General features: G+C 57.8%; 3 protein-coding genes across 10 annotated transcripts; 1 reads left to right on the top strand and 2 right to left on the bottom strand.

The window, feature by feature from the left end:
• Nucleotides 1–1,246: 1,246 nt before the first annotated feature.
• POLR3K (RNA polymerase III subunit K) lies at nucleotides 1,247–4,368 on the bottom strand. Its single transcript, XM_007130385.4, has 3 exons — nucleotides 4,215–4,368; nucleotides 3,061–3,148; nucleotides 1,247–1,878 (listed from the first exon to the last, which is right to left on the bottom strand). Exons 1-3 carry the CDS (start codon nucleotides 4,323–4,325, stop codon nucleotides 1,751–1,753), a joined length of 327 nt encoding a protein of 108 aa, XP_007130447.2. The 5' UTR covers nucleotides 4,326–4,368; the 3' UTR covers nucleotides 1,247–1,750.
• A 184-nt stretch (nucleotides 4,369–4,552) lies between these two features.
• On the top strand, nucleotides 4,553–7,391 carry SNRNP25 (small nuclear ribonucleoprotein U11/U12 subunit 25). The gene is made up of 5 exons (XM_007130386.3): nucleotides 4,553–4,790; nucleotides 5,556–5,646; nucleotides 5,872–5,977; nucleotides 6,592–6,666; nucleotides 7,120–7,391. Exons 1-5 carry the CDS (start codon nucleotides 4,749–4,751, stop codon nucleotides 7,175–7,177), a joined length of 372 nt encoding a protein of 123 aa, XP_007130448.1. The 5' UTR covers nucleotides 4,553–4,748; the 3' UTR covers nucleotides 7,178–7,391.
• A 622-nt stretch (nucleotides 7,392–8,013) lies between these two features.
• On the bottom strand, nucleotides 8,014–24,408 carry RHBDF1 (rhomboid 5 homolog 1). 8 transcript variants are annotated; one of them, XM_028486031.2, is made up of 17 exons: nucleotides 24,323–24,408; nucleotides 15,571–15,911; nucleotides 15,202–15,306; nucleotides 14,411–14,624; nucleotides 13,761–13,970; nucleotides 13,565–13,687; nucleotides 13,335–13,492; nucleotides 12,576–12,833; nucleotides 12,364–12,475; nucleotides 12,177–12,251; nucleotides 11,935–12,096; nucleotides 10,302–10,402; nucleotides 10,078–10,141; nucleotides 9,606–9,700; nucleotides 9,142–9,390; nucleotides 8,878–9,031; nucleotides 8,014–8,672 (listed from the first exon to the last, which is right to left on the bottom strand). In XM_028486031.2, exons 2-17 carry the CDS (start codon nucleotides 15,885–15,887, stop codon nucleotides 8,253–8,255), a joined length of 2,817 nt encoding a protein of 938 aa, XP_028341832.1. In that variant the 5' UTR covers nucleotides 15,888–15,911; nucleotides 24,323–24,408; the 3' UTR covers nucleotides 8,014–8,252. The 8 variants fall into 8 exon arrangements, with proteins under 8 accessions (XP_028341832.1, XP_028341835.1, XP_028341834.1 ...); XM_028486034.2 differs by lacking the exon at nucleotides 24,323–24,408 and having other exon boundaries at nucleotides 9,142–9,242; nucleotides 9,315–9,390; XM_028486033.2 differs by lacking the exon at nucleotides 24,323–24,408 and having other exon boundaries at nucleotides 15,571–15,701; nucleotides 15,771–15,908.
• Between the last annotated feature and the right edge of the window lie 375 nt (nucleotides 24,409–24,783).

Genomic DNA, 24,783 nt, shown 5'->3' with positions numbered 1-24,783 from the left:
CGCGCGCAGCAACGCAACACAGCCAAAAATAAATAAATAAATAAATATTTTAAAAAAGAGAGAAAGTGCTCACAGGCTGTGAGTCTGCACTGCATTATTCACCTGCAAATATGCTGAGGAAAACATCTGCATCTCTCACCGCACTGCATCTACTGAATCCATCAGCAATGTCAACAGTGAACTTCCTCTGCTCTCATGGCCTGAACCAGTATGAGATGGACGTTTGCAACGCTGATGACGAGCAACACTAACTCTGAACTTCAATTATGCAAAATGGTATCCATTCCTTTCATCAGTGGACTCGCATTACAAAATACTGTAGGATTATATTTTGAATTTCTTTATAAGACTTTGTTTTCTTGTGTTTTCCTAGATTTTGACTCTTGACCCACAAAACCCAAAATACTTACTATCTGGCTCTTTACAGGAAAAGATGTAAACCCCTGAAATAGACTATTATTATCTCCATTTTACACAGGAGGAAACGAACTTCACAGGCAGGCAGGCTGACTTCAGAGGGCGCGACCTTCGCCACTGACCCACACTGCCTCCAGCAACAAACAAAAAACGAGAACAGGCATCTGAGGAAACCTAACTAACTAACGGCCCAGAAAGAAGACACTGAAGATAACAGCCACAGGATAAAACCACATTTGCAAATCCAGCACAAACTGCTCTGAAACAGAAAAAATTGGACACAGTGAGCTCAGGACCTGGTCAACCATCACGTGATCCATACAGATTAATAGTTTCTTGGAAAGATAACAAGTTTCAAAAAAGTAAAAATCTGTATCAGAGGCATAAATTTAAGTCCCATTATTTCATAAGTGAGACTTCATTATGAAGAGAATAGATACAAGGAACTACACTCAATATCCTGTAATAAACCATAATGCAAAAGAATGTGATAAAGAATACATGTACGTATAACTGAATCACTTTGCTGTACACCAGAAATTAACACAGCGTTGTAAGTCAACTATACTTCAATAAACTAAAAAAAGAGAGAAATTTGAAAAAGCAGTTAAGTCTGAGCAAGAAACCAATCCATCAATAACCAAGATCCTGTCTTCTGCTAGCCCAGGGTGTCCTTTTTCTCTTTAGAGTAGAAAGATGGACACAGAAAGTATAAAGTGTAAAAAAAAAATACTACCTATTAAGTTTATTGCAATCCTAGGAAAAAAAGAATATAAATCATAAAGAAATAGAAATCCATGTTATTCACAATTTTGTAACTAGTTTGGTCCTAAGTATAGTAGTCAGTTTTGGAATCCTGTTTTGGGGTTTGATGTCTACTTCTTCAGGCATTTAAAACACTGCGAAGGTAATATTAGACTTTTAACTTTAATTAAATTTTCAGAATAAATTTTGATTAAATAAGTTTGCATTTACAGTTAAATACTGAGGGACATCTAATGTACTAAACTACTAAGTTTTACTTTATTAGTTGTGCAAACAATGTAAATGTTTAAGAGTGTCGGCTGATGGTGAGAGAATGTCAACTGCCCAATAAATGTAAAAGATGCAGAACAGGACCTTAAACAGGATGCACTTAGTTATGGACACTCCTCTCCACACACACAGTCTCCTGGACATTAATGAGTTAATCCACTGACTGGGAGATGGGCTACATTTCCTCAGCCCCTGGCCAGCCACCCTAAAAGGGTTAGCTTTCCGCCACGCTCGCAGCTGGGAATCCACCCTGGGGAATACGGTAAGCAGACGCTGACACAGCTGAGCCAACCTGGCCCTAGTCCCGCCAGCGATGTCCACACTGAGCATTGCAGCACTTGTAGAAGGTGGTCATGGGCTCGTCTGCAGAGCGGGTCTGAAGCTGCATGAAATAGGCACGAGGGTGTTCGCATTTGGGACACGGCTCTGGCAATGAGAAAAACAAACAAGTGACCCACGTTTACTTAAAAAAATGATGCTTGTGACCAACACACTTGTTAGAAGTAGGTGTTACGTGAAAGACAGCTCATCTGGAACCCCTTGCCCAGGGTGCCCTGCACCACGATCTAAGGTTAGCAACAGCGTTATCATTCCCACTGCGCTCTCACACTGAGGGAATGAGACCTGTGATCTTGGAAACAGTCCTCCTCTCCCTGGGTCCCTTTTCTTCAACTCTGGCTGAAGACTGGCTAGAAACACCATGTGAAAGGTGACACGGCTGCCGTGTGCATTACAGGGTCCACGCCCTGCAGATTCCCCTAAAAAACGCATCTCCACCACCTGGTAATGGACAGGCCCTCTCATCTTCCCAAAGGAAATCCCAACGCACGACCAATCCGCTTCCCCTTGAATTTAGGGATCCGTCTCGGCAGAAGTTGTCCAGGCTGCTCTTATCAAGATCTCAACATACATCCCACGCCTTTTCAAAGTGTCCCAAGGCACGTATTTACTTTCACTGAGATTTCAATTTGAGAACCTTGCTTTTGATGGAAATGCCTTCAAACACTCTCAAACACCATTTTGGTAAGTTATTCATCTCCTAATGACAGATTCTGCCAGTGCTGGATTTTTAACATAGCAGATCTGGATGTTCCCTGGGTGAAAAAGACAGCAGTGATCATGCACTGGCTCTTCCTCCTCTCAATACAGGTAATGTCTAGGGCTCTCCTTCCTTCTTTGGTCACATCTATCTCTACCAGAAATGAATCAAAACTTGGAATAAATATTTATTTTACTGAATGTTTAGTGCAGTTTAATACTCTGTATCATTAACTTTTAGAAATCTGCATTAGAACAAAATCCTTAAACTGGTTTTTTATTACTCCAATCACACCTGTTAAGTGCCTGCTATAAGCCATATGCTCACAATCTATGACTATGGATTAGCCCAGACAAATCAAGGACACCCTGAGACTCTAACTCAGGTCTGAAGGACTCCAAAGCTTGTGTCAATATTGTTTGCCTAACAAATACATTACTAGAGAAGAAAACACTTTCTCGTTTTAGAAGCCCACTTGACAGAAGTACATCACAGACTCTACAGAGTGGCACAGCCAGCAGCCTCATCCTTACCCACAACTCTGGAACAGAAAAGGTTTTCCCTCTCACCTGCAGTAGAGTCAACATTCTCCCAGGCAGCTGCTCCACCGAGCACATCATCCACTTCTTTCAGCTTTGGATACTTCCGATTTGTTACCTAATAAACAACAGCAGGTCTTCAGACTCTACAAGTAAGTGAACGGTACAAACCTGGGTCACCAAACCATACCCGCCCTCAAGTGTCTCCCCAGCCTTCGCTTCCTTCCTTCAACACAGACTGGAGGAATACTAAATGAAAGCAGTGCTCCTGCTGTCACAGAGCAGGATGCTCCGTCAGAATTTAGAGGATCCGCGATTGGGATGTCCCCAAAAGAAGTGAGAAGATCTCTGCAAGGATTGGATGAAGCAACAGAGCAGGAGAAAAAAAATGGCTTAGGTGTGACCCTCTTCTTTTCCCTCACCTCTAAGATATTTGGTAATCCAAGATAAGAGAACCAAATACAACTGAAGCCAAAAAGGAGTCCAGCCACTCTCCCCAGGCAGAGAGTTTTCTGTTTTCCAAGTTTTACCAGACGCCCTTGAAATGTCACCCTTTGCATAGTTTCAGACTCTAAAACTCCCACAACACAGCTATACGGAGGAATAGTATACAAACATTAAGAACGAGGTAGTACCAACGTGCTCTGCTTCTAAAAATTAAAGGTGTTCTAAAAATGAAAGGTGCATTACCGATGGAGAGTAACGAGTTATAATAAAGTGTGCATCACTCACGTAATGAACATCCAATACATTCCAGTTGTTCAGACTAGAACATAAGAGGGAACAAAAATGAAAAATCCCTGCCCTCCTACAGCTTATGCCTTAGTATTAATAAACAAAGCGCATAAGTAAATTGAAAGGCGTATTGGAAGGCAAGTCAGTCTTACGGAAAAAATAAAATTAGGGGAAGGAGCATAAAATTTAGAAAGAGGCTGCAATTTTAAATAATCCTTTAAGCAAAGACACGAGCAACGACTGACATGGGTAGCCAGGGAGAAGTGTGACCCGGGCGAAAAGTCGTGCACAGGCTACGGGAGTAGTGCCCGTGAAGGGGGGGAGCGCCTCGGAGAGGCTGGCGTTGCGGGCAGAGGGCCCGCTGGACGCGAAATTCGAGCAGAGGATGGCCGGGGAAAGTTAGGGTCGGCCTCCGCGCCGTGCGCGCCGCGCGGCCGGCCGGGGCCCACCTTGCGGGTGACGTTGTGCACGTAGGGGCAGGTGTTGCAAGCGAAGCGGTGGCAGCGCTGCCCCTCCTCCACGATCAGCCCGTTCCCGCAGCCCGGGCAGAAAAGCAGCATCGCGGCGACTAGCCCGGATCTCCCGGCACCTCTCGCGGCCGTTCGGCGCCGGCGCTCCGACGCTCCGAACTCCCATTGGTCCCGGCAGCCTTCCCTTCCCAACCAGCCCACCAATAGTCACGCCGACTTGGAGCTCCCAGGGAGCACTGCGGCGGGCCGGCTCCCAGTAACTCACTTCTCATTGGTCCTCGAGGTAGCCCCGCCCCTCAACGCCCCGAAGGAGAGGCTGCGGTGGCGGTCCCCGCGCGTGCGCGCCGCACCACGGTCGCGCGGAGCGGCTGTGCGGGCGGAGCCCGCGGGAGGCTAGGCAGCCTGGAGGAAGCGGGGGCCGCGGCGCGGCGGGAGCCGCAGGAGGACGAGGAGGACGAGGAGGAGGCGCTGCCGCACTCCGAGGCGGTGGACGTGTTCCAGGAGGGTCTGGCCATGGTGGTACAGGACCCGCTGCTCTGCGACCTTCCGATCCAGGTGCGCGCGGGCCAGGGGCCGTCGGGGCGCGGACGGACCCCGGAGTGTCGATGGGGGCTGCGGCCAGAGGCCTTGGGAAGGCGTCTCCAGGCGTAAACGAGGGTCTAGGCTCCGGCCCGGCCTGGGGGCGAGCGAGGCTCTGGCCTCTGGCGCGGAATTTAAAGGGGCGCCAAAAACTCCCACTAGTTAACACACATGACTTTTCAGCAGTGTTTTTAAAACTCAAAGTTGGTTTACAAAAGCCTACGGCAAACAAAATAATATCATTTTCAAGTAAAAGATCACTGTTACCGGTTTTTCCTTTTTCCTCAATCTTCAGTGAGTTTTGGCACTGTCCTGTTTTAAAATCCTTGTTATTTTGCCCATCGTGAAATTTTTAAATTAACTTATGTTGTGTTAACAGTTGTATTGATATGTTTATGTTTACCGTTTTTTGGTGCCCCAGCCTTGACTGAGGCCCTGGATCCTGATGATCTCAGGCTGGACGGTGGGGCCCAGTGTTCCTCCTCCCGCTTGGCCCGGAGGAGCCAGGGGCTGTTCCTCAAGGCGATTCATTCTCCTTGCCTGTTTCTCCCGAGCGTCCATCCACTTCATAGAAAACGTGGATGAGACATGAGATTAAAGTGCTGAAAAACCGGGAAATCCTAACATATATGCAAGAACCTCCCAAAAATGTGGCACCACTTTTTGAAGACTATCAGCTGTTTTTCTTTGTTGTTTGGGGTGGTGGAGAGAGCTCCCACCTCCAGCCTTGGTCTTCTCTAGGTTACTTTGGAAGAGGTCAATTCCCAAATAGCACTAGAATACGGCCAAGCAATGACAGTCCGAGTGTGCAAGATGGATGGAGAAGTTATGCGTAAGTGCTGCCCTCCCCCTCAGGCCGTGCAGTCTGAACCTTCATGGGAGAAGATGTTAGCAGGGCTGGTCAGTGGAAACTCAGGGCCGTGCCCAGGGGTGTTGGGGCAGCCACAAGCTCCCCCTGCCCAGCCTTGAGCGTCAGGAAGAAGCTTCTGGGTTCCTCTCCTGCCATCTGAGGCTGTGGCTGTGGATTCCCACCATGGATCTTCTCCCATTTGTGCAGCTGTGGTTGTAGTCCAGAACGCCACGGTCCTGGACCTGAAGAAGGCCATCCAGAGATACGTGCAGCTCAGGCAGGAGCGCGAAGGGGGCATTCAGCACATCAGCTGGTGAGTGCAGCCACAGCTCCTCCTTGCAGCCCTTCCTAGGAGCTGGACTTCACAGGAGCACTTGCTGGACATGAGCCTTTTCATCACCTGGGCTCTGCTCCAGAGTGCGGCCTGGAGCAACGGGCTCCCTGTCCTGAGCCTCGGCCAGGGCAGGTGCTTCTGTGCCGCGAGGCCTGCCTCAGCTGCTCTTCACTGACATCACCCCACCCAGGCAGCTGGGTATCTTCACGTGAGGACACCTTAGGGCACTTGCAGTGTGCCCGGAGGTGGTTTCCCTGGTTACAGATGGTGCAGCTGCCAGCTCCTTGCCTGGGTGCTCTCAGCTCTCAGTCTCCTTCTGGATCAAGTGTCCCGTTAACTGTGTCTTGGTACAGCCACTTGTTTCATTAGCAGTGTGGGTTTGGCCCCCAGCCACCCCATGCATCCCTTTGAGAGCAATGCGTCCTTGAACCTGCCTCAGGCCTGGTACACACACGGTACAGGGAAAGAGCCCAGGGAGGAGGCTGGCGGCCTCAGGCCCCGCAGAGCTGAGCACCTTGAGCCCCCCTCACACACAGCGCATCCCAGCTGCCCTGCTCACCCTGCTCGTGGCTGACTGACTTCCCATCCTGCAGGTCCTATGTGTGGAGGACGTACCACCTGACCTCTGCAGGAGAGAAGCTTGCAGAGGACCAGAAGAAGCTCCGAGAGTAAGTTCAGGCTACGCCTTGAGCTGCAGGGAAGTATCTGGTCTGTGGGCCTGTGATTCCCCATGCCCTGCCATAGGGCTGGGGTCCTCTCCAGAGGCTCGTAAGGGAAGGAGGGATCTTAAATCAGTGTCTGGGGAATGTGTGAGACCAGGAGAGTCCCTGTTTGGACTGAGGCCCTCCTGCAAGGAGCTCCCTGGAGGCCTCCCTGCCAGGAGGACGGGAGACAGAGGAGCAGTGGAAGGGGCCCTGCCGCTCCCCACCAGCAGCAGTTCAGGGCTGCACAGAGCCAGGAGGAGAGAATTAAGAGTGTGCATGGCCCTTGCCACCTCCTCACCTTCCTGGACACCATGCTCTTCCCACCTGGTCTCTGTTATCTCTCACAGGCCTCAGGTGAGGAGTCACAAGTGTGCCCTTCTGTAGATCGGACGCTCTGTGCCTTTACTTCTCTTTCAGTTATGGTATCCGGAATCGGGATGAGGTGTCCTTCATCAAAAAGCTGAGACAAAAGTGAATCTCCAGACATGGAAAACCCTCTGTGCTGGTGGCTGAGCTCTTCCCCGAGAGGAGGAAGCCTTGGCCACTGTGCCCTTTTCCCAGAAGAGTGTTGCGATAGCCTCACCCCAGCTGGACCCGCCTGGACTCTCAACGTGAACCCTGATCCCATGGCGGATCCCACAGGGCTGTGGGCCTGGCCCTGTATACAGAATAAACCTATTTGCTTCTGAGTTTGGAAAGTCAAGCCACTGTACGGGGGCAGGCGGGACTCGCGCTGCCCCTCACAGTGAGGAGGCGAGGGCAGAGAACGTGCAGGCACGTCACATGGTCTGAATGCTGCACCTGAGCCCTTGGCCACCCCATTCCCCAAGCCATACACACCTGTCCCTGTAATCTCTGCAGCGAGGAGGAGGTGAAAGCTGAGCGGCTGGCTCTCTGTTTCTGCTTGTGGGGAAACAAAGGCCTGTGTCTGAGCCCAGCCATGGACAGGGCCTCCAGCTTCAGCCTAAGGGCTCACCTACAGCAGTGCCTTCACCAGCTCCTGGAAAGGGTGGTGGCCTGGGGCTGGAATTGGAGCTGCCAGCTGGGCAGGGAGGGCTGGGATGGGGCACCTCTCAGTGTGGGTGGGGAAGTGTGACTGTGCATTCATAGGTTCTTGTCCCTTTGTCGTCTACCAGTCCTTCTATAGCACGGGGACAGGGTGTGTGCACTTGGCTGAGGACTTCCCTGGGAGGTATATGTGACACTGAGTTCCCTGTTCTGGGGACTTGTGAGTGGGAGGCCTGGGCACTGAAGGACGTCCCTCCACAGCCTGCAGCCAGAACCCAGAAAGGAGGAGGCAGCTCTGGTCAAGTTAGTGGCAGCTAAAACGCTCCCGGTCCATTTATTGGCCACATGAGGTGGTCGTCGAGAGGCTAGTTAGAAGGTAATCTCGGGAACTACTGTGATAAATGCCCGGAAGTACGAGGGGTTCAACAGCAGTGAACACGGCACAAGGGGTCTGTGCAAGGGGAGCAGGGCTCGCAGGCGGAGTCCCGAGCCTCAGGCCTGGCCCCAGCCCACAGGGCACACGGCCCCAGCACCCCATCAGCTCAGTGGAGCTGAGCGTCCAGCTCGTACTTCTCACAGAACTTGTCGGTGAAGGGGATGCAGGTGAGGAACTCGCACCACTCACAGCGCACAGGGTAGAAGTAGAAGAGGACCACCAGGCCAGCCAGGAGGCCCAGGAAGACCACCTGAAAGACGATGATCTGGCAGCGCTTGCGGTACAGGTCAAACTTGCCAAAGCTGATGTAGGGCAAGAAGGCAAAGGAGAGGAAGAGGCCGCTGACGAAGCCTGAGATGTGGGCGAAGTTGTCGATCCAGGGCAGCAGCCCGAAGGTGAAGAGGAAGAGCACCACAGCCAGCAGCTTGAAGAAGGCACGCCAGGGCCGTGCCAGGATCTGCCAGCTCTGGAAGAGCTCCACGAAGAGGCAGGCCAGGATGCCGAACTGCGAGCCGGCGGGGCCCACCTGGGGGCGTGTGGGTGCCTGTGAGCTGGTGGGCCTGAGCAGGTCACCCCGTCCCACCTCCTTCCGCCCAGAGTGTATCGGGACAGGAGCCAAGTGGAGCTGCTCCCAGGCGGGGCACTGTAGGAACTTGACTCTGTGCTGGAACCAGTTCATGCTGGGTAGCAGGTGCACGTAGGAGGGCCCCACCCTGGGGGGGCAGCCTTACCTCTGCCCGGTATGGCAGGAAAATGGCACTGGCCAGGTTACCAGTGACGCCACTCAGCAGGTAGATGATGGCTATGCGGTGCCAGCCTGCCAGCTTCTCCAGGTCCCGCAGGACAGTCATCTGGAAGCAGACAGACACCAGGCAGTGCAGGATCCTGTGGGGAGTGGGGGGGGCCTTCAGCGGGGAAGGCTCACCAGCTACTCCTGGGGTCCCTGGGACCACCCACTCCACCCAACCCCACTCAGCCCACATGGTGTCACTTGCCCAGCGTGCAAGAATAGGGACAGCCACAGGCGGTAGAACTGGTCAGGCACCTCGGGGTTGAGGAAGGGCAAGAGCCCACACACGTCGTCCATGCAGTGCACCTGTGCAGAGTGGCCTGTCAGCACCCGCCGTGGCTGCAGGGACGGGGAGGGACCCTCACCCTGGAGGCCTACCTGAGAGCAGAGTGTGGCCTCCTCGTGGAAGTAGCCCCTCATGAAGTCACAGTACTCCCGGGAGGTGATCTCACACCTGGAAGTTCAGGCCAGGATTGGGAGGGCTTCCAGGCCCAGGTTTTGGCCCCACTTGCCCACCTTTGTTGGCCCTGGATGGGTCCAGCCCCTTCCTCAGCCCACGCCCCTTCGTATCTTGGGTTATCTTGGGACTGGGGAGGGGAGAAGGGCACAGCCCCAGAGCAACACTTTGTGCCCAGGACCAGCTGCACATGCCCACACAGGCAGCCCTACCTGCCCTTGGTGCCAATGCAGCAGGGCCGGCCCGTGATGACACAGTCCATGTGCGGGTGGTTGGTGTGGTTCCCAGCGCTGTTTTTGGTGCAGATCTGTGTCACAAACGGGGGTGAGTTGGGTCAGGGTCTCCCCTAACCTTGGGCCCCTCGCTCTGCTTGGTTGGGGCAAAGATGGACAGGCTCCTAGGGTGGGAAATAGGCTTCCCTTGACTTCAAGCAGGTACTACACCCTAAGCCTCAGTTTGACCATCTGTCAAATTGGAATAATGTCATTTGACCTCCCAAGGCTCCACGTGGTTCTGCTCAGAGAGGTGGGCTGTGGTGGATGGACAGGCTGGCTAACAGCCAGGGCAAAGCATCTGGAAGCACAGGGTGGTCCCCCAATGGGGACCTCTGTGGCATCACTGATGGATGAGGTGTGGATTCCTCCCCCACACGATAAGGGTGACTCCCAAACAACCCCGGCTCACCGGCCACTTGGTGATGTCATCTGGCCACTCATGGGGGTCCTCGGAGGAAGGCTCATCACACACCCTGCACGAGCCCAGGATGTGGTCAGTCCTTGCTTTGTGCCCTTGGCTTAGCCCCCTCCTGCCCGACTGGACAACAAGGAGAGCTATTATACCTCTCTCCACCCGCACTCCCAAGGGAGACGTGGACAAAGGAAGGTAAGGGAGGGGCCAGCAGGACTGACCTGGGGTCCTGGTGGCAGACAGAGCCAAACTGCCTCTTGTGGCCAGCAAGGTCTGGGGCGCTGGGATGGAAGGGCCACTTCACCCACACTGCCAGCGTGGACTGTGGGAGGACACGGGCTCAGCCCTGGCCAGAGCCCACGTCCCGGTAGAGTTCCCAGATGGCAGGAATCAGAAGCACTGATTCTGATCTCCTCCCTCTGGCTCTACACCCCCACCGCTCTGAACTTACACTCTGGAAATTGCTCACATGTTGGGAGATGGTTATAAGGAATTCAACAGCATAGTTCCTATTAGCTTAAAAATAGAAACCACCTTGAGGATATGGGGAGGGGGAAGGGTAAGCTGTGACGAAGTGAGAGAGTGGCATGGACATACATACACTACCAAATGTAGGGTGGATAGCAGACAACCCTCAGAATGGGAGAAAATAGTTGCAAATGAAGCAACTGACAAAGGATTAATCTCCAAAATTTACAAGCAGCTCATGCAGCTCAATATCAAAAAAACAAACAACCCAATCCAAAAATGGGCCGATTTGTGACCATGAGAGGGGTGGGATAGGGAGGGTGGGAGGGAGGGAGACGCAAGAGGGAAGAGATACGGGAACATATGTATATGTATAACTGATTTACTTTGTTGTAAAGGAGAAACTAACACACCATTGTAAAGCAATTATACTCCAATAAAGATGTTAAAAAATAAAAATAAAAAAGTAAAACTAGTATTGTTATTAAAAAAAAAAAAATAGAAACCACCAGTGTCCAAAATCAGAGAACTGGTACAAACTACGGCACCTCCAAATAAGATGATAAAAACGTGGATAAAGTTTTTAAAATTCAGGGACTTCCCTGGTGGTCCAGTGGTAATGAATCTGCCTTCCAACGCAGGGGACACAGGTTGGATCCCTGGTCGGGGAACTGGGATCCCACATGCCGCAGGGCAACTGAGCCCTCGCGCCGCAACTACTGAGCCCGTGCTTCTCAATGAGAGAGCCCACGTGCCACAAACTACAGAGCCCATGCACTCTGGAGCCCACGCACCACAACTGGAGAAGAGAAAAACCCACATGCCACAACTAAAGAGAAGCCCACTCGCCGCAACAAAGATCCCACCTGCTGCAAATAAGACCCGATGCAGCCAAGTAAGTATTCAAAAAAAAAATTTTTTTTTAATTTAGTGGGAAAAGGCAATACCATTTATAGAAACTTAAGACACGTGCACAAAAACAAGATGGACACGTGTGGGAAGAGCACACCCAAATTAAGGACACATGCGTAATTCCCTGGCGGTCCAGTGGTTGGGACTTGGCGCTTTCAATGCCGGGCCTGGGTTCGATCCCTGGTCGGGGAACTAGGATCCCACAAGCCTTGCAGCACGGCCATAAAAAATAAAAATAAATAAAAATAAAAATAAATTAAGGACACAGGGTCTACAGGGTGAGCAGCAGGAGATGGAGGAGGTGCGGGATAAAAAGGAAAGAATGTGATGCAAGGGGCCTGGCACAGACGGACGGCATAATGTGCTGAGAATTAGGGGTTTAGGATAACCAACCGGCTCTATCTGAAGTCCCAAGGTAACCACAAACACAAGGTGCAGACAAGGGTGCAAGCTGAGCTGCGGGCGGGCACTCACCGAGCACTCCTCTTCCGAGGTCTGCACGCAGCCAGACCGGTCGTTGCGCACACAGCAGGCCGAGTGCTTCTCACGCTCACGCGCAGCGTGGATGAAACTATTCACCTGCGGATCCTGGCGCATGCAGGGTGAGAACTTGGCACCCAGGTGAATGAGAGCCTCCTGCGGGGAAGAGGATGTGCAGCTGCGGCCAGGCCCTCGGCCGGCCCAGGGGCCCCGCCCCCACCAGGCCCCGCCCTCACCGAGCTGGGCCCGATCCAGAAGTTCTCCTGCTGAACGTACTTGACATTCTCATAGACCCCTCGGTTGCGCAGCACCTGGGAGGTTGGGAAGAAAGATCAGACGGAGCTCAGCCGAGCCCTCTCCTCCCAGAATGGGTGGGAGGGAGCCCAGAGCCCAGGGCTCGCCAGGGAGGACGCCGAGGCTCACCGAGTCTACGGTCTCGTGCTGTGAGAAGCCTACGGGCGCCACGCCATAGATGCACACGGCTAGAATGGTGACGAGCGAGTGCACGAAGGTGAGCCAGTAGGTGAAGAAGGGCCTGCGGGGCAAAGCGTCAGCAGAGGCGGCATCCCCAACCCGGAGCCCCCACGCCCACCTGGAGCCTTGCCTTCCCGAAGCCACATCCCCTCCACGCCTACCTGTGGTCGTCCATGTCCTCAATCTGGCGTTTGACATAGCTGTCGATTCGCTTGCGGTAAGTGCGGTTGGTTAGCCGGCCCACCATGCCCAGCCCATACGGCCGCTTCTCCCTGGCGAAGAACTTGCGCACCGGCATCGCGATGCGCTGGCCCCGCCGCTGACCCGCGGCACTCACCACCTCCTGCCGCAGCCGCACCTTGGGCTGCGGGGCCGCTGCACCGCCCTCCTTCTGCTTGCGCCAGCCACGTTCCAGGGGCCTGGGGGAAGGGGTGCCGTCACTCCCAGCCCCAGACTTCCCACCTGCCGCAGTCCATCCCCGGCGGGACACGGGCGACCCTCTGTGTCTGCCTTGCTCCCAACTAGCGGTGAAGACACTGTGTGACAGGCTGATGTCAGCCCCCTCCTTACCAGTAAAAGCGTGATCCCCAGCCGCTCCTGGCATGGCAGGGAGGTGGGTTCGGACCTACATGAGGGTCCCTGGCTAATCGGCGAGTGTTAACTACGTCACGTCCTCCTTCCCCTGAGATTTTCTCCAGCCTGGGGGCTCTGGGACTGCGATCCTCCTCCAGGTGTGGGCAGCCCAGACTCGAATGGTGCCCACCCCTGGGTCCCCCAAACACAGTTGCCAAGCTGGGATCCCAGTCCACAAGATGACTCCCTCCCAGGGCCCTCTAGGGTCGTGCCTTTGGGGCCAGCTGCTCCGGAGAGCCGCAGGGCCTGCCCCCCGGCCCCCTCGGGGCCCGGCAGGAGGCACTCACAACATCAGGTGGCTGCGCTCCAGCTCGCTGCGGTCCAGGGCCCCACCCGTGAGGTCCGCCTGCTCTGGGGCTCTCTCCCAGTCCTTAAGCGCTGCCTCCGATGGGGACTCGAACACCTCATCTGGGTACGTGGACAGCTCCTCGTGGAGGACACCTTCCTGAGCAAACACGCATGGTCAGTGTGGGAAGCATAGGCACAGGGGTCATGGGTGATGGTGCCAGGCTCTTACCCGGGCAAAGAAGGATGTGTCCAGCTCGTCGGGGAAGTCAGCCGTGTCCTCCTCCAGGAAGCTGGCAGGAGTGAAGCTTCGGCGCTGGACCCGGCGCAGTGTGCCATCCCTAACCGAGCGGCCCTGCCAGCGAGGGGGTGAGGACGCAGCGTGGTGCTGGCTCAGCCCCCGCCCCCACCCCGGCCCCTGCACCCACCTTCACCAGCGCAGCGGCTGCCCGGAAGCTCATCTTGGCCACCGACTCGCGCTTGCGCCGCCGCGGGAGCCGGTTGAAACCCGAACGGGAGCTGGAGAAGGAGCAGAGGGAGGCGGCACCCGGCGTGACCGGCGTGTGCGGGGCACTCAGGCCGTCGGCGGCATCATCCGCCAAGCGGAAGGCCCGGCCCCGGGCCAGGGGGTCTATGATCTGGAGGAGGGGAGGAGATGCAGGAGTCGGGGGCTGGGTCATCGCCAAGGGGGCTCCTTCCCCACCCCAGACCCCACCATGGAGAACACAGCTGCTGCTCGTCCTGCTCCCCAGTGGCTCCCTGGACAGCTGAGTGGGTACCACCCCACCCCACTGCACCAGAGGGGTCCCGTTCTCCGCCTGTATTTCCTTTACGCTGCTGTTCATCCTGGGATGCTCTCCCACCCAGAGGCTGGCCTGTGGTACAATCCCAGGACCCTGTCCTCTCCCCCAAGCCCCCCTTCCCAGAGAGTATCTTAGGTGCCTTCACGGGACCATCCGACCACCCTCACAGACCGTGAGCTCCAAGCAACCTCTGTGCTTAGACTGGCTGTGTCCCCAGCCCCAGCTCAGGGCAGCAGAGTGAGGGAACTGTGGGAGGCAGCAGCGGGAGGGCATACCTTCTGCATGCCCAGCTGGCATGGCCCCACGTACAGAGGAGGGGGCGTCTCAGTGCTGGTCAGCGACACGTTGTCCTGGCTGGGCAGGTCTAGCTCCCGGATGACCTGGGGCTTCAGCTTCCCGTAGCGCTGGCTGCAGTGACGGATGCTCTTACGCTGCCACTTCTGGGTGCTGTCACTGTCCTTGCTCACTCCAAACCAGTCAGCGGTGCCCCTGCCAGGGGAGGGACTCAGCAAGGGGAGGCCAGCTGTCCCCTCTCCCCAGCAGGGGCCTCAGAGGCACTCCACCTGGGCAGCATGCCCGCCCCAGGCCTCCCGACACTCCAGGGTCTGGGGTCCAGGTGGGCTGGGTCGGATTAAGAGGATAAGTGGGTTTCGGCCCTGGCCACCCTCTAAACACTTAGCCAGCTCCAAACTGCCACCAGCACCAGAGATGGCAGGCCTTGGTGAAATAGGTGAGTATTTCACACAGGCCCTCACTCCATCCCTGAGACGGGCATTTGTGGGGAGACACTGAGTCTGGAGACAGAGGTCAGAGTTCAGCCCTTAGCTCAGCCAGAGAAAGCATGGCCCTGGGCAGCAGCTTGACCTTGGACACCACAGAACTCAGGCAGTGGGCACCGCACACCCAGGCAGGCTGCCCACAGTCCTTGGACATGCAAGCAAAAACACTGCCAGCACCTGCCGTCAGGAGCCCCCGGGGAACACCAACCACGCTGGCAGCTCCCGAGAGGCCACAAGCCATGCACACACCAGCTGACGCCAACACACTCATGCCCTGCCCAAGGTACCTGAGCAGGGACCGAGAGAGAGACGAGCGCTGTGTGAGGGCCCTGCGGGCAGCAGGGGCTCCCAACAGGGGCAGAGTGTGGACACGCCCAAAGCGCACCTGTCGGCTGTTCGGGGGGGACCAGAGCATTGGGTGGGGCGTGGGGAGAGAGAGAGGAGAGAGCAAGTGCTGGGGGGAGCAGAGAAAGGCAGTAGGTGACAGCAGTCAGTCCCCAGAGCAGGAGGAGGACAGGGTGATGAGGGGACAGGATGGAGGAGAAAGCCCTTGCCCCACTCCCAGCCCCAGTGCCCGAAGGGGACCCTGTATGCCTGCTTCTGTCCCACCGGCCCAGCCCCCAACCCGCCGCGGAGCAGCCGGGACAGCGAAGTACCTGCGGATGGTCTGTGTGATGGACATCTGGCGCTGCAGCCCCGGCCGCCGGGGCTCCTGGTGGGGTGAGGGGACGCGGGTGGGCTCGGCCGGCATGCTCACGCTCCGCAGGAACGCCTGGCGTCTCAGGGGCTGGGCAACGGGGACCCAGTGAGGTGGCTGGATGGGCTGCACCTGCAGCCCCCGCTGGCCAGGGCCTACCTGCAGGAAGCTGGACTCCTCTGCTGCCGGGGGCACCACGGCCGGGATATCCAGCTTCAGCCACGGCGGCTTCTTGCGCTGCAGGCTGCTGGTGCTGTCCCTGCGGGCCTCACCCATGGTTCCAGGCAGAGCTAGGGGGGCCTAGGGGGCGTGGTGTGTTATTCAGTAACAGCACTGATAGGCACTTCCCTGGCAGCCCAGTGGTTAGGACTCCACACTTTCACTGCCGGGGGCCCGGGTTCAATCCCTGGCCGGGGAACTAAGATGCTGCAAGCTGCATGGCGCAGCCAAAAAACAGCACTGGCAGATCTCTGAGGGTTCACGGGGCCCAGACCCAGGAGGAGGGAGGAGCAGGGATAGCCCAACAGGCGTGGGCACGGCTCCACTGCCAGAGTCCCAGCACGGGCTCAGCACCCACGCGCTTGGTTCCTGCCTCTGTCGTCCCAAAAGACACGGCTGGGCACATACTAGGTCCTCAGACGACATGCATTCATGTGATGAATAGTTGAGGACCTACTATGAGCCACTCCTAGGTGCTTGGGACATGTTGGTGGAGAAGCAGGGAAACCGAAACAGACAAAATCCCTGCACTCCTCAAGCTTAGAGTCCAGACAAACAATAAGCTTGCACGTAGATACACTGTGCTAAAGGCTGCAACGTGTGACAGGGATAAAACAGCACATTAGGACTTCCCTGGTGGCGCAGTGGTTAAGAATCCGCCTGCCAATGCAGGGGACATGGGTTCGATCCCTGGTCCGGGAAGATCCCACATGCCGCGGAGCAACTAAGCCCATGCGCCACAACTACTGAGCCTGCGTGCCACAACTACGGAAGCCCGCACACCTAGAGCCCATGCTCCGCAATGAGAGAAGCCACCGCAATGAGAGGCCCGCGCACAACGAAGAGTAGCCCCCGCTCGCTGCAACCAGAGACAGCCCGCGTGCAGCAATGAAGACCCAACGTAGCCAAAAATAAATAATTTTTTTTAAAGTTAATTTAAAAATAAAGCAAAAAACAGTGCATTACAGTTGTCAGAGGAGCGATGTCTCTCTGTGTGGTGACGTCTGAGCAAAGGCTTTCGAGTTGATCTAGTGAGCAAGGTTAGGTGGCAGGGTGTTCCCCACACAGGGACTGGCCAGTGCAGAGGTATGAATAAGCACGAGGGCAGAGGCAAGCTGAGGGGCTGGCCCGGTCGGTACATGGGGCAAATCTCAAGCCTACTGGACACAGACCTCAGTTTCTTAACCACCATGACAGCTGCTCCAGAGACAGAGGGCTCACTATGCCCACGACAGGGTGCGTGGTCCCTCCATCTCTCAGAGGAGGGACCAGCTGGCTTCCCAGGGGCCAAGGGCTCCTATAGCCAAGGGACCTCCTGGAAACCACCTGGTGAAAAGGCCGCTGTGACCACCAGGGGGCGCCACAGGCCCAGAAACAGCAGCAAAGCCCCCCATTGCTTGGAGACGCTTTGCTCCGTGCCACCTTAAGCATCTGAGACCCCTGTCCCACATTACCTGGGCACAGGGGAAGGGCCCAGGACCCAGAGCAGAGAGGCCAGGGCTTGATTTGGGCCACCCCAGCCTGGCCATGTGACCGTGAGGCAGTGGCCACATAAGCATGGCTCCTTGGCACTTAAATCTCCCTTTACGAAATGGCAGTTTCAGGGCATATCTGCTTCCCCGGCCCCAGAGAAGGATCACAGGGCCTGGAAACAGGATATCCAAGACTAGAAGGGTTCCTAGCACAACGGGGGCAAGGATAGCAGGGGCGTGGTGGAGACTCCAAAATTCCTCAGCCTCTCAAAGAGCTTCAGACCCTGAAGATTCTGACCTGCGGGGTCTGTGACCCATCCACTGAGGTCGCTAGAAACAGCTTCTACTTTGGAGCCTCCCTCTCTACTGCCTGGAGAGATACAGAGAAAATACTTTACAAATAGGGAAACTGAGGCCTAGAAAGAGAGGCTTGTCTTGCCCAAGGCCACATATTCAGGTGGCATAACTAAGGACACAGTTGCTACTGGCCCTTTACAGATCAGTGAAGGTCCAGGGTTCCAGAATCCTGCTCAGAGCCACCCCCCCAGCTCTCTATGGACCTGGGAACGGCCAGGGATATTGCTCATCCCACCCCCACCCCCAGCCCCCCGACACAGACGCGGGATGGCAGAGAACACTGATGTGCTGCTCACAAAACACGGAGAGCCCAGGATGCTGCTCCCAGCTCCTAGAGGCCCTCTGCCACCCAGGGATAGGCCCAGGACAACACTCACAGCTTCTATTGGCCCTATGACAGTCAGGGACCAGCCCGGGACCCAGCACACAGGTCCTACTGGCCCTATATTGACTGGAGACCAGGCCAGGATGCAGCTGGCAGCACCTACTGGCCCTGTACCAAATGGGGCTGAGCCTGAACACTGATCACGGTTCCCACTGGCCCTACCCCCACCAGGAACAGGCCTGGGAGGAGGCAGTCCTTCGCGGATGCCTTCTGACTCTTGGCCCATCCCTCACGTTCCGACCTTTTCCCTGAGCTGACTATGCACCCAGGAGTCTTTCCATCAACATAGCTCCCAGGGGCCAAGCCTCTCTCCCCTGCCCTCACCTGCTCTGGTCTCAGGAAAAGGGCTGAGGGCAGAATTTGTTCCCACATCCCTGGGAATCCCTTCCTGGCCCCGCCTACACTGAGCCCCACAAGCTGCGGTCAGATGGAGGGTCCCTGGAGGGGATGGAGGCAGCGTCTGACATGAGGGCATCCTGACTGAGAACTGGGTCCCTCTGGGACCTGAACCAGGAGACCAGCACTCGGCATCCAACTCGCCCCACAACCCAGCCCAGCCCTGCACAGCTGTGGCTGACCAGGCCACAGGTCAGCATCCTGGGAGGGCGGCGTCTTGCTTGTCATCCGCCAGCCCTCCCTTCACAGACCAAGGTGACTGTAAGCTCTCCCTGCTGGTAAGGAAATGACTGGGCAGGACAGCTCTGGGTCTCAAGCACTAATGGTGGAACCTCAGACAGTGTTAGGCGTATCGAGAAGGCAGAAGGTGCTGAGAGACGCGTCCAGAACCTGCAGGGCTGGGACAGCACCCTGGGTGCACCCTCTGAGCCACGGCGGGCCGGGCCTGCCAGGTGGAGATCCGGGAGATCGGACCCCTCAGATGGTGCTGTGCCCATGGGGCCTTGTCGGGAAGGGACCAGACAGTATGGGGACCCCCTTAGCATTTCAGATGAGGGAGGCTATGGTACCTTAAGTCTGTCCCTGCCACCCGACCACCCCATGCCTCACAGAGTTTCATACGCTCCTGGTGAAGCTATTGTGAGGTCTAGTGAGGCCAAGTGTGGACCTGGGATCACTGCTGGTACCCGGCAGGCTGGGTGCCAGGGACGAGCCCCTACAGGAGCCTCCCCAAGCACGCCCAGCACCTCTAGGTTCTCCGCTCAGGAGTGCCAGGAACCGTTGCCAGCTGACTGGCTCAGCACCACACACACAACTGCGACCCTCGTGGCTCCCACCGTGCTCCCACAGCCTCTCCTCACACCTGGCTCTCCCAGTACACGCATTCTGCCCACGTGTTCAAGGACCCCCGCCTCAGTCAGGCGGCCCCTCCCTGACAGGCCCTGGATTCCCCTGGCACGGTCGGGAGCACACCCACGTGTGTGCTGTCTGGTCCTGTCATGCCGGGTCCACAGTGCCTAGGACAGCCCTGCTCCAGAGCCACTGCTGAATGATCACCGGTCATTTCAGAGCACGAGCTAGCAGGGGCCAGTCCCCATGAAGTGGGGAGATGGCAAATTCCCAAAGATGGCCCTTCACTTGGGTCTGGGAGGAGGAGCTACCACATGACCGGGTGGGAACAGAAACAGCACAAGCAAGGAGGCGGGAAGGGGGTGGTGAGCACACACAGGGGCCAGACGCCCCCCCTGACACCCCCCACTGGCCTGGGCCCACCAGACACAGGAGCCGCTCACCTCACGAGGGAGGCACCAGCTCCCTGCCTGGACACACAGACCTCCCAGTGGCCCTCACCCCACCAGATCCCTCCTGTGTCTGGGGCAGAGGCTGGAGGGTGCCCCATAACCCACACAGCTCCCCGCCCTCAGTGCTATGGGTTCCCGGCCTGACCCGCCCATGTGTGCCCAATCCCCCAGCGCCCCTGCGGCAATCTGGGCATCAAGTGGGTGGGATTCACAAGCAGAGTCGGGGGTGGCTCCACAGTGGACCCTGAGGGTGTGGGGGAGGGTCGGGTCCAGACCGGACAAAGAGTCTGGGCCAGGAAGGGGCACAGCGCCCGCCCCGAGGAGACAGTGGCTCAGTGTCTGGGTCTCCCCGAGGCGCACAGTGGGCTCTTGTTCCTAGACAGTCCCTGAGGGCGAATCTCAACAGCATCTCTGCTCTGCTGTCCCTCAGTGCAGGGAGAGACCACAGCCCAGGGAGGGCCTGCCTGCCATCTGAGTCACTCTGGTGACATTCGTGGCTGCCCACCCGGGGCCCAGACTCACCAGCAGACACCCAAACAGGCAACTAGAAGCGCAGTGGGGAGGCTGGTGAAGCAAAAGCTCACTGTGAGGATGGAGCTCCGAGCAGCTCAGGAGTGTGGGGTGAGGCTGGAGGGGATGCAGAGGGAGGGCCCGCAGGATACCGGGACCACCAGGGCTGCTTTAAGCGGGAGCGAGGGGAGTGGGAGCCGCTGCAGCCAGCAGGCTGGAGGGCTGTGGGGCAGCCCTGAGCAGCAGTCATGCCTGCTCTGGGGATGATGGGGGACCCTGGGCAGGGGTCCAGGAGGGTCCAGAAGGCAGGCCGGTGTCGGGGAGCCTGGCCTGAGACACTGTGCACAGACCCAGCTCCCCTCTACCACCTGCAACCCTGAGAGAGCCTGAATTTTCCCCTCTGAAAATCAGGGGCCACAGCAGTGCCGGGCACACAGTAGGTGCTCAAGAAGCGGCAGGTGAATCAAAAAAAAAACAGGCTGGACCTAAAACGAATATAATATTGTAAGTCATCTATACTTCAACTAAAAAGAAACAAACAAACAAACGAGCAGGCTGGTGATGCCTGCTGGCTGTGGGGAGCTCCCCAAGGAGGGCCCGGGAGCGCGTTCAACCAGAGTACAGGGCGTGGGAGGACCCAGGCAACACCCTTTGGGGAGGCCCAGCTTGGGAAGGTGTGGCCAAGAGGCAGGAGGAGACCGGGGAGAAGTTCTGGCCCACCCAGGCCTGGACAGGCTGTGGCCGGGGTAAAGCTGGACCCTCTATTTCTGCACTTAGCCTGCCCCGCACACTTGAGGCACAACACGGACCAGGGGCAGCTGGAGGTCAAGCAAGCGGCCCCGCCCCAGGACCAGACCCACCAAGCCTGGGGCCTACCCTGCCCAGGGGACCACCAGCCACCCATGTCAGCTGGAGCAATTGGGCCCACCCCAGGACACCTGCCCAGACGTGTGCCCAGCTCACCTGAGCATGGTCCCAGGATGCGCCAGCTCCTCTGACCTCCCCATGTGAGCCCTGACCTCTGACCCTCAGTGTCCTGTCTGACCCCTAGTCTGATGCCCAGCCCCAGGTCTCCCTTGGGAGGGGGGATCACCAGCTGTCTGGCAGCCTAGAATTCAGTCCTCCACTACGTGCTACTATGTGGCAAAGCGAAAGTGAGCTGGCTGCTCTGTGCCTCTTGACCTCATCATCAGTAACCGGCATCTTGTCGGGAATGATCCTGGCCAGGCCCTCACCCCTCCCAGAGACCCCTCCACTTTTCTGTGGAAGACATGAGGTTCAGAAGGGAGCAGGGCAGACCTGACACCTGGCCAATGGCTTGCTGGGTGCCCGTACTGTCCCCAGGAGGACACATCGGATACCTGCCCCCCCAAGGCGCCCATCACCAGCTGTCACCCCCGATGATAGGAATGCAGGGATCCAACAACAGAACCACAGGAGGCTCTCTGCACAGGAGGCCCTGAAGGTAACTGCCCTGGGAGGGTGGTGCAGGAAAGGGGGCACTGGCCCTGTGGACTGGGCGCTGCCCAAAGGCTCGGCAGACTACGACCCAGAGGGGCACTGGCTACCAGAATTAAAGCCTATGACCCGGCTGGGTCTGGCAGGGTGGACGCACCCTGGGGTCGGGGTGCCCCAGGCTCAGAAAGGTCAGAGGACCCATCCGTGCCACACAGCCAGCAGTGGGGTAGGGCAGGGGCTCAGCTATAGCAGCTTCTGGGTGGGACAATCTGGGATCTAGCTGGACCTCGGGAGTCAGGTGCAAGCCTGTCTCAAGCTGCACAGCGGAAAGACCCACATCCCATCAACAGGCCGGAGAGAAGGCAGATGAGCAGCCTAGTCACCAGTTAGAGGCCCCACAAGTGCCCCTGACCAACCCCACACCCCCACACGAGCTTCCAGTGCCCACATACCCTCTGGCTTAGCAACCCTTCTCAGGACACATCAGCTGCTGGATAGTATCTGCAAGGCCGCGGGAGGGGACACCAAGCCCCTGAAGTCGATTATCGGAGAAGAAATGGTTTCAGTCAGCAGAAGCTTGGCACACATGCCTTAAACCTGACTCTGGCTAGCTCCATTGACCTGTCACAACCCCTGCAGGGGTCCTCTGTGTCCATCTTACAGATCAGGAAACTGAGGCTCAGAGAGGCCAGTCACCACCTGTGGTCACCAAGCCTCCAGGGGGGTTCAAAGCCTGGGGCCATGTCTGCCCAGGAGCTGGGGAGGTGGCCACAGCCCCTCAGGGGAGGGGCAGACCATCTGGGCTCCTCAGGCTGGGGAGGGCTAACAGGCCCCTCTGGGCCACCACTCCCACCACCTCCACCCAGAGCATCTCAGTTCAGGGAGGAAGGAGTCACCCTCAAACACACCTAACCCAGAAAACAGGCAGAAGCTATGGAATCTGATCCTTGGGCTGAAAGTCGATCCTGTCACAGACACCGATGACGTGGAGGGACTGGAGCTCTGGAGGTGTGGGCGGGGGGAGCCCCTCACATCTGGGGAGAGGAGCTACAGGAGGTGCCCTGAGCAGCAACTTGAGTCCAGAGGCCCCGAGGGTGGGCCCCAGGAAGGCAGGCGAGGCCTGGGTGACTCCCTCTGAACCAAGGGCTCCCCTAGAATTCGAGCTCCCAAGGGCAGTGGTTTGCCAGCCGGCCCACTAACGCTGGACGGGGGATGCTGTCACTGCAGTGCTCCAGCTCTGGTGCTCTCAGTCAGCTCTCTGTGCAATGGGCGGAGATTGCTTGGAGGGTTTGGGAAGCAGCCTGGGGCCTGGCACATTCCATCCAGGACCACTCAACTCTTATGCCCCACTAGTAGCCCCTGCTAGTAGCCCCTGCTTTTCTCAAGGAAAAGGACCCAGCTTACCCAGAATAACCCCTGGTTGCAGGGGACTCAGCCTCAGGGACCCCTTGGGCCCCCGCCATCTGCTGGGTGGCCCAGCTTCCTCCCAACCTCTGGGTGGGGGCTAAGGGGGCTGGGGCTGGCTCCACAGGGGTGGGGAGAACCCAGCATCTGGCTGGGCCAAACCTGAAAAGCCAGTTTCATCCTTGAATCTTCCCTGCCAGGAAGTCCCCAGGTGGGGGTGGGGGGGGGCCTTTCCCAGCACAGGGCTAGGGCCTCCAGACCCAGACCTCGCCCACCCAGATAGACACACAGACACACCACCCCAAACTGCACACACAGAAGAAGGAACTCTGCTCAGGACCATCTGGCTCCCCTGCCCATTCCCCACCCAGCCCCAGAGACATGCCCCCAGCAGGGCAGACAGCCAGGCCCTCCCCCAGTGCCCTGAGCACCTGGGGTCCAGCAACCTCCCCAGCCAAGAGCAGGCCTGCTTTGAGGCACCGTGTAGTGGCCACAGGCTCAGCCCTGGCCTGCTCCTCTTGGCCACTGAGCACAGGGTAGGGAAAGTGCCCGGAAGCTTCCAGTGTTTAGAGCCGGGGAGATTGGGTTGTGAAGCAGAAGGTGGGGTCACTCCCTCCTCGCACCGCCCCCCCCGCGCCCCGCCGCCCCGCCAGCTCCTCAGCTACTGCTATTATTGCTGAAATTATTCCCATCCCCAGGGAACACTGCTGGGACAGGGATGATCCGGAGAAGTCCCACCCTCTGAGCTGGAGTTTCCCACCCTCTGAGCTGGAGACACCACCCACTGGTGGTGGCCGGGAAGGAAAGCGTAAGGGGGGGAGGGTACAGCTCAGAGGCGCCCGGGGACACCCCCGGACTCCGAGCCCTCCCGCGCCCGGGACCCTCAGCTGTCGGGCGGGGGATGGAGCCGAGATGTCCGGCCGGGTCAGGCCGCCGGGACGCGCTAATCCGGCCACGGGCTATTTTTGCGGCGCGCCGGGTTAGGAATCCGGGGCTGGGCCGCCTCCTCGGGCGGCTCGGGAAACTCCGGGAAGGAAAGTCCGGCCGCCTCGGGCTGAGAGTCGCCCGAAGCCGGGACGCAGCCAGAATCCGGCCGCTCCGAGCTGCTTCGGCCGTGGAGGGGTGGGGACGGGCCCCGCGCGCGGCGGACGCAGCCCCGGAACCCACCCGGCCCGCGCCCCGCGCCCCCCGCCCCGCGCGCTCACTCACCGCCGCTGCCGGCACCGGGGCCTCGGGGGTCCTGAGGGCTTCGGGGAGGGGCTGCCGCCGCCGGCCCGAGGGCACCCGCGCCGAGTCCCCGCCCGCCCGCCCGGGAATGCCATGGAGCGAGGGGCGTGCGCGCCGGGGGCGGGCCCGGCCGGAGGGGGCGGCCGCGCTGACTCAAGGCTCAGGAATGCGCGCGGCCCGCCCGGCCCGAGTCACCTCCTCCGGGAGGGCGGCGGGGACACCTGTGGCTGGGGGTCGAAAGCGCCTTGGTCGGGGAGGGAGGACCTGGTGGCCTAGCTGGACCGAACCTGATGGCCAGCCTCAGCCACTCCCGGACTCCGAGTGAGTTCCTGACCTTAGTCTGCTTTGACTTGTGCTTGAGAAGTGGGCGGGGGGCGCTGCGCGGAGGGGGAGGGGGGAGGCGGCCCTGGATCTACCGTAAACCGAAGCGCCAGCCTCCTCCG

This window comes from Physeter macrocephalus, unplaced genomic scaffold (genome assembly GCF_002837175.3).
Source record: "Physeter macrocephalus isolate SW-GA unplaced genomic scaffold, ASM283717v5 random_733, whole genome shotgun sequence".
In the NCBI taxonomy this organism is placed as follows: Eukaryota; Metazoa; Chordata; class Mammalia; order Artiodactyla; family Physeteridae; genus Physeter; species Physeter macrocephalus.
This window is presented reverse-complemented; position numbering and strand designations above follow the sequence as displayed.

Coding starts and splice junctions, on each gene's coding strand:
- SNRNP25 (XM_007130386.3), top strand. CDS start 4,749: ATGGTGGTACAGGACCCGCTGCTCTGCGACCTTCCGATCCAG. Junction 5,978..6,591: donor GGCATTCAGCACATCAGCTG/GTGAGTGCAGCC, acceptor CCCATCCTGCAG/GTCCTATGTGTGGAGGACGT. Junction 6,667..7,119: donor GACCAGAAGAAGCTCCGAGA/GTAAGTTCAGGC, acceptor CTTCTCTTTCAG/TTATGGTATCCGGAATCGGG.
- RHBDF1 (XM_028486031.2), bottom strand. CDS start 15,887: ATGGGTGAGGCCCGCAGGGACAGCACCAGCAGCCTGCAGCGCAAGAAG. Junction 13,493..13,564: donor ACACATCCTTCTTTGCCCGG/GTAAGAGCCTGG, acceptor GTGTTTGCTCAG/GAAGGTGTCCTCCACGAGGA. Junction 12,252..12,363: donor AGCACGAGACCGTAGACTCG/GTGAGCCTCGGC, acceptor CCAACCTCCCAG/GTGCTGCGCAACCGAGGGGT.
- POLR3K (XM_007130385.4), bottom strand. CDS start 4,325: ATGCTGCTTTTCTGCCCGGGCTGCGGGAACGGGCTGATCGTGGAGGAG. Junction 3,149..4,214: donor TGCACAACGTCACCCGCAAG/GTGGGCCCCGGC, acceptor GTTGTTTATTAG/GTAACAAATCGGAAGTATCC. Junction 1,879..3,060: donor GAATGTTGACTCTACTGCAG/GTGAGAGGGAAA, acceptor TCTCATTGCCAG/AGCCGTGTCCCAAATGCGAA.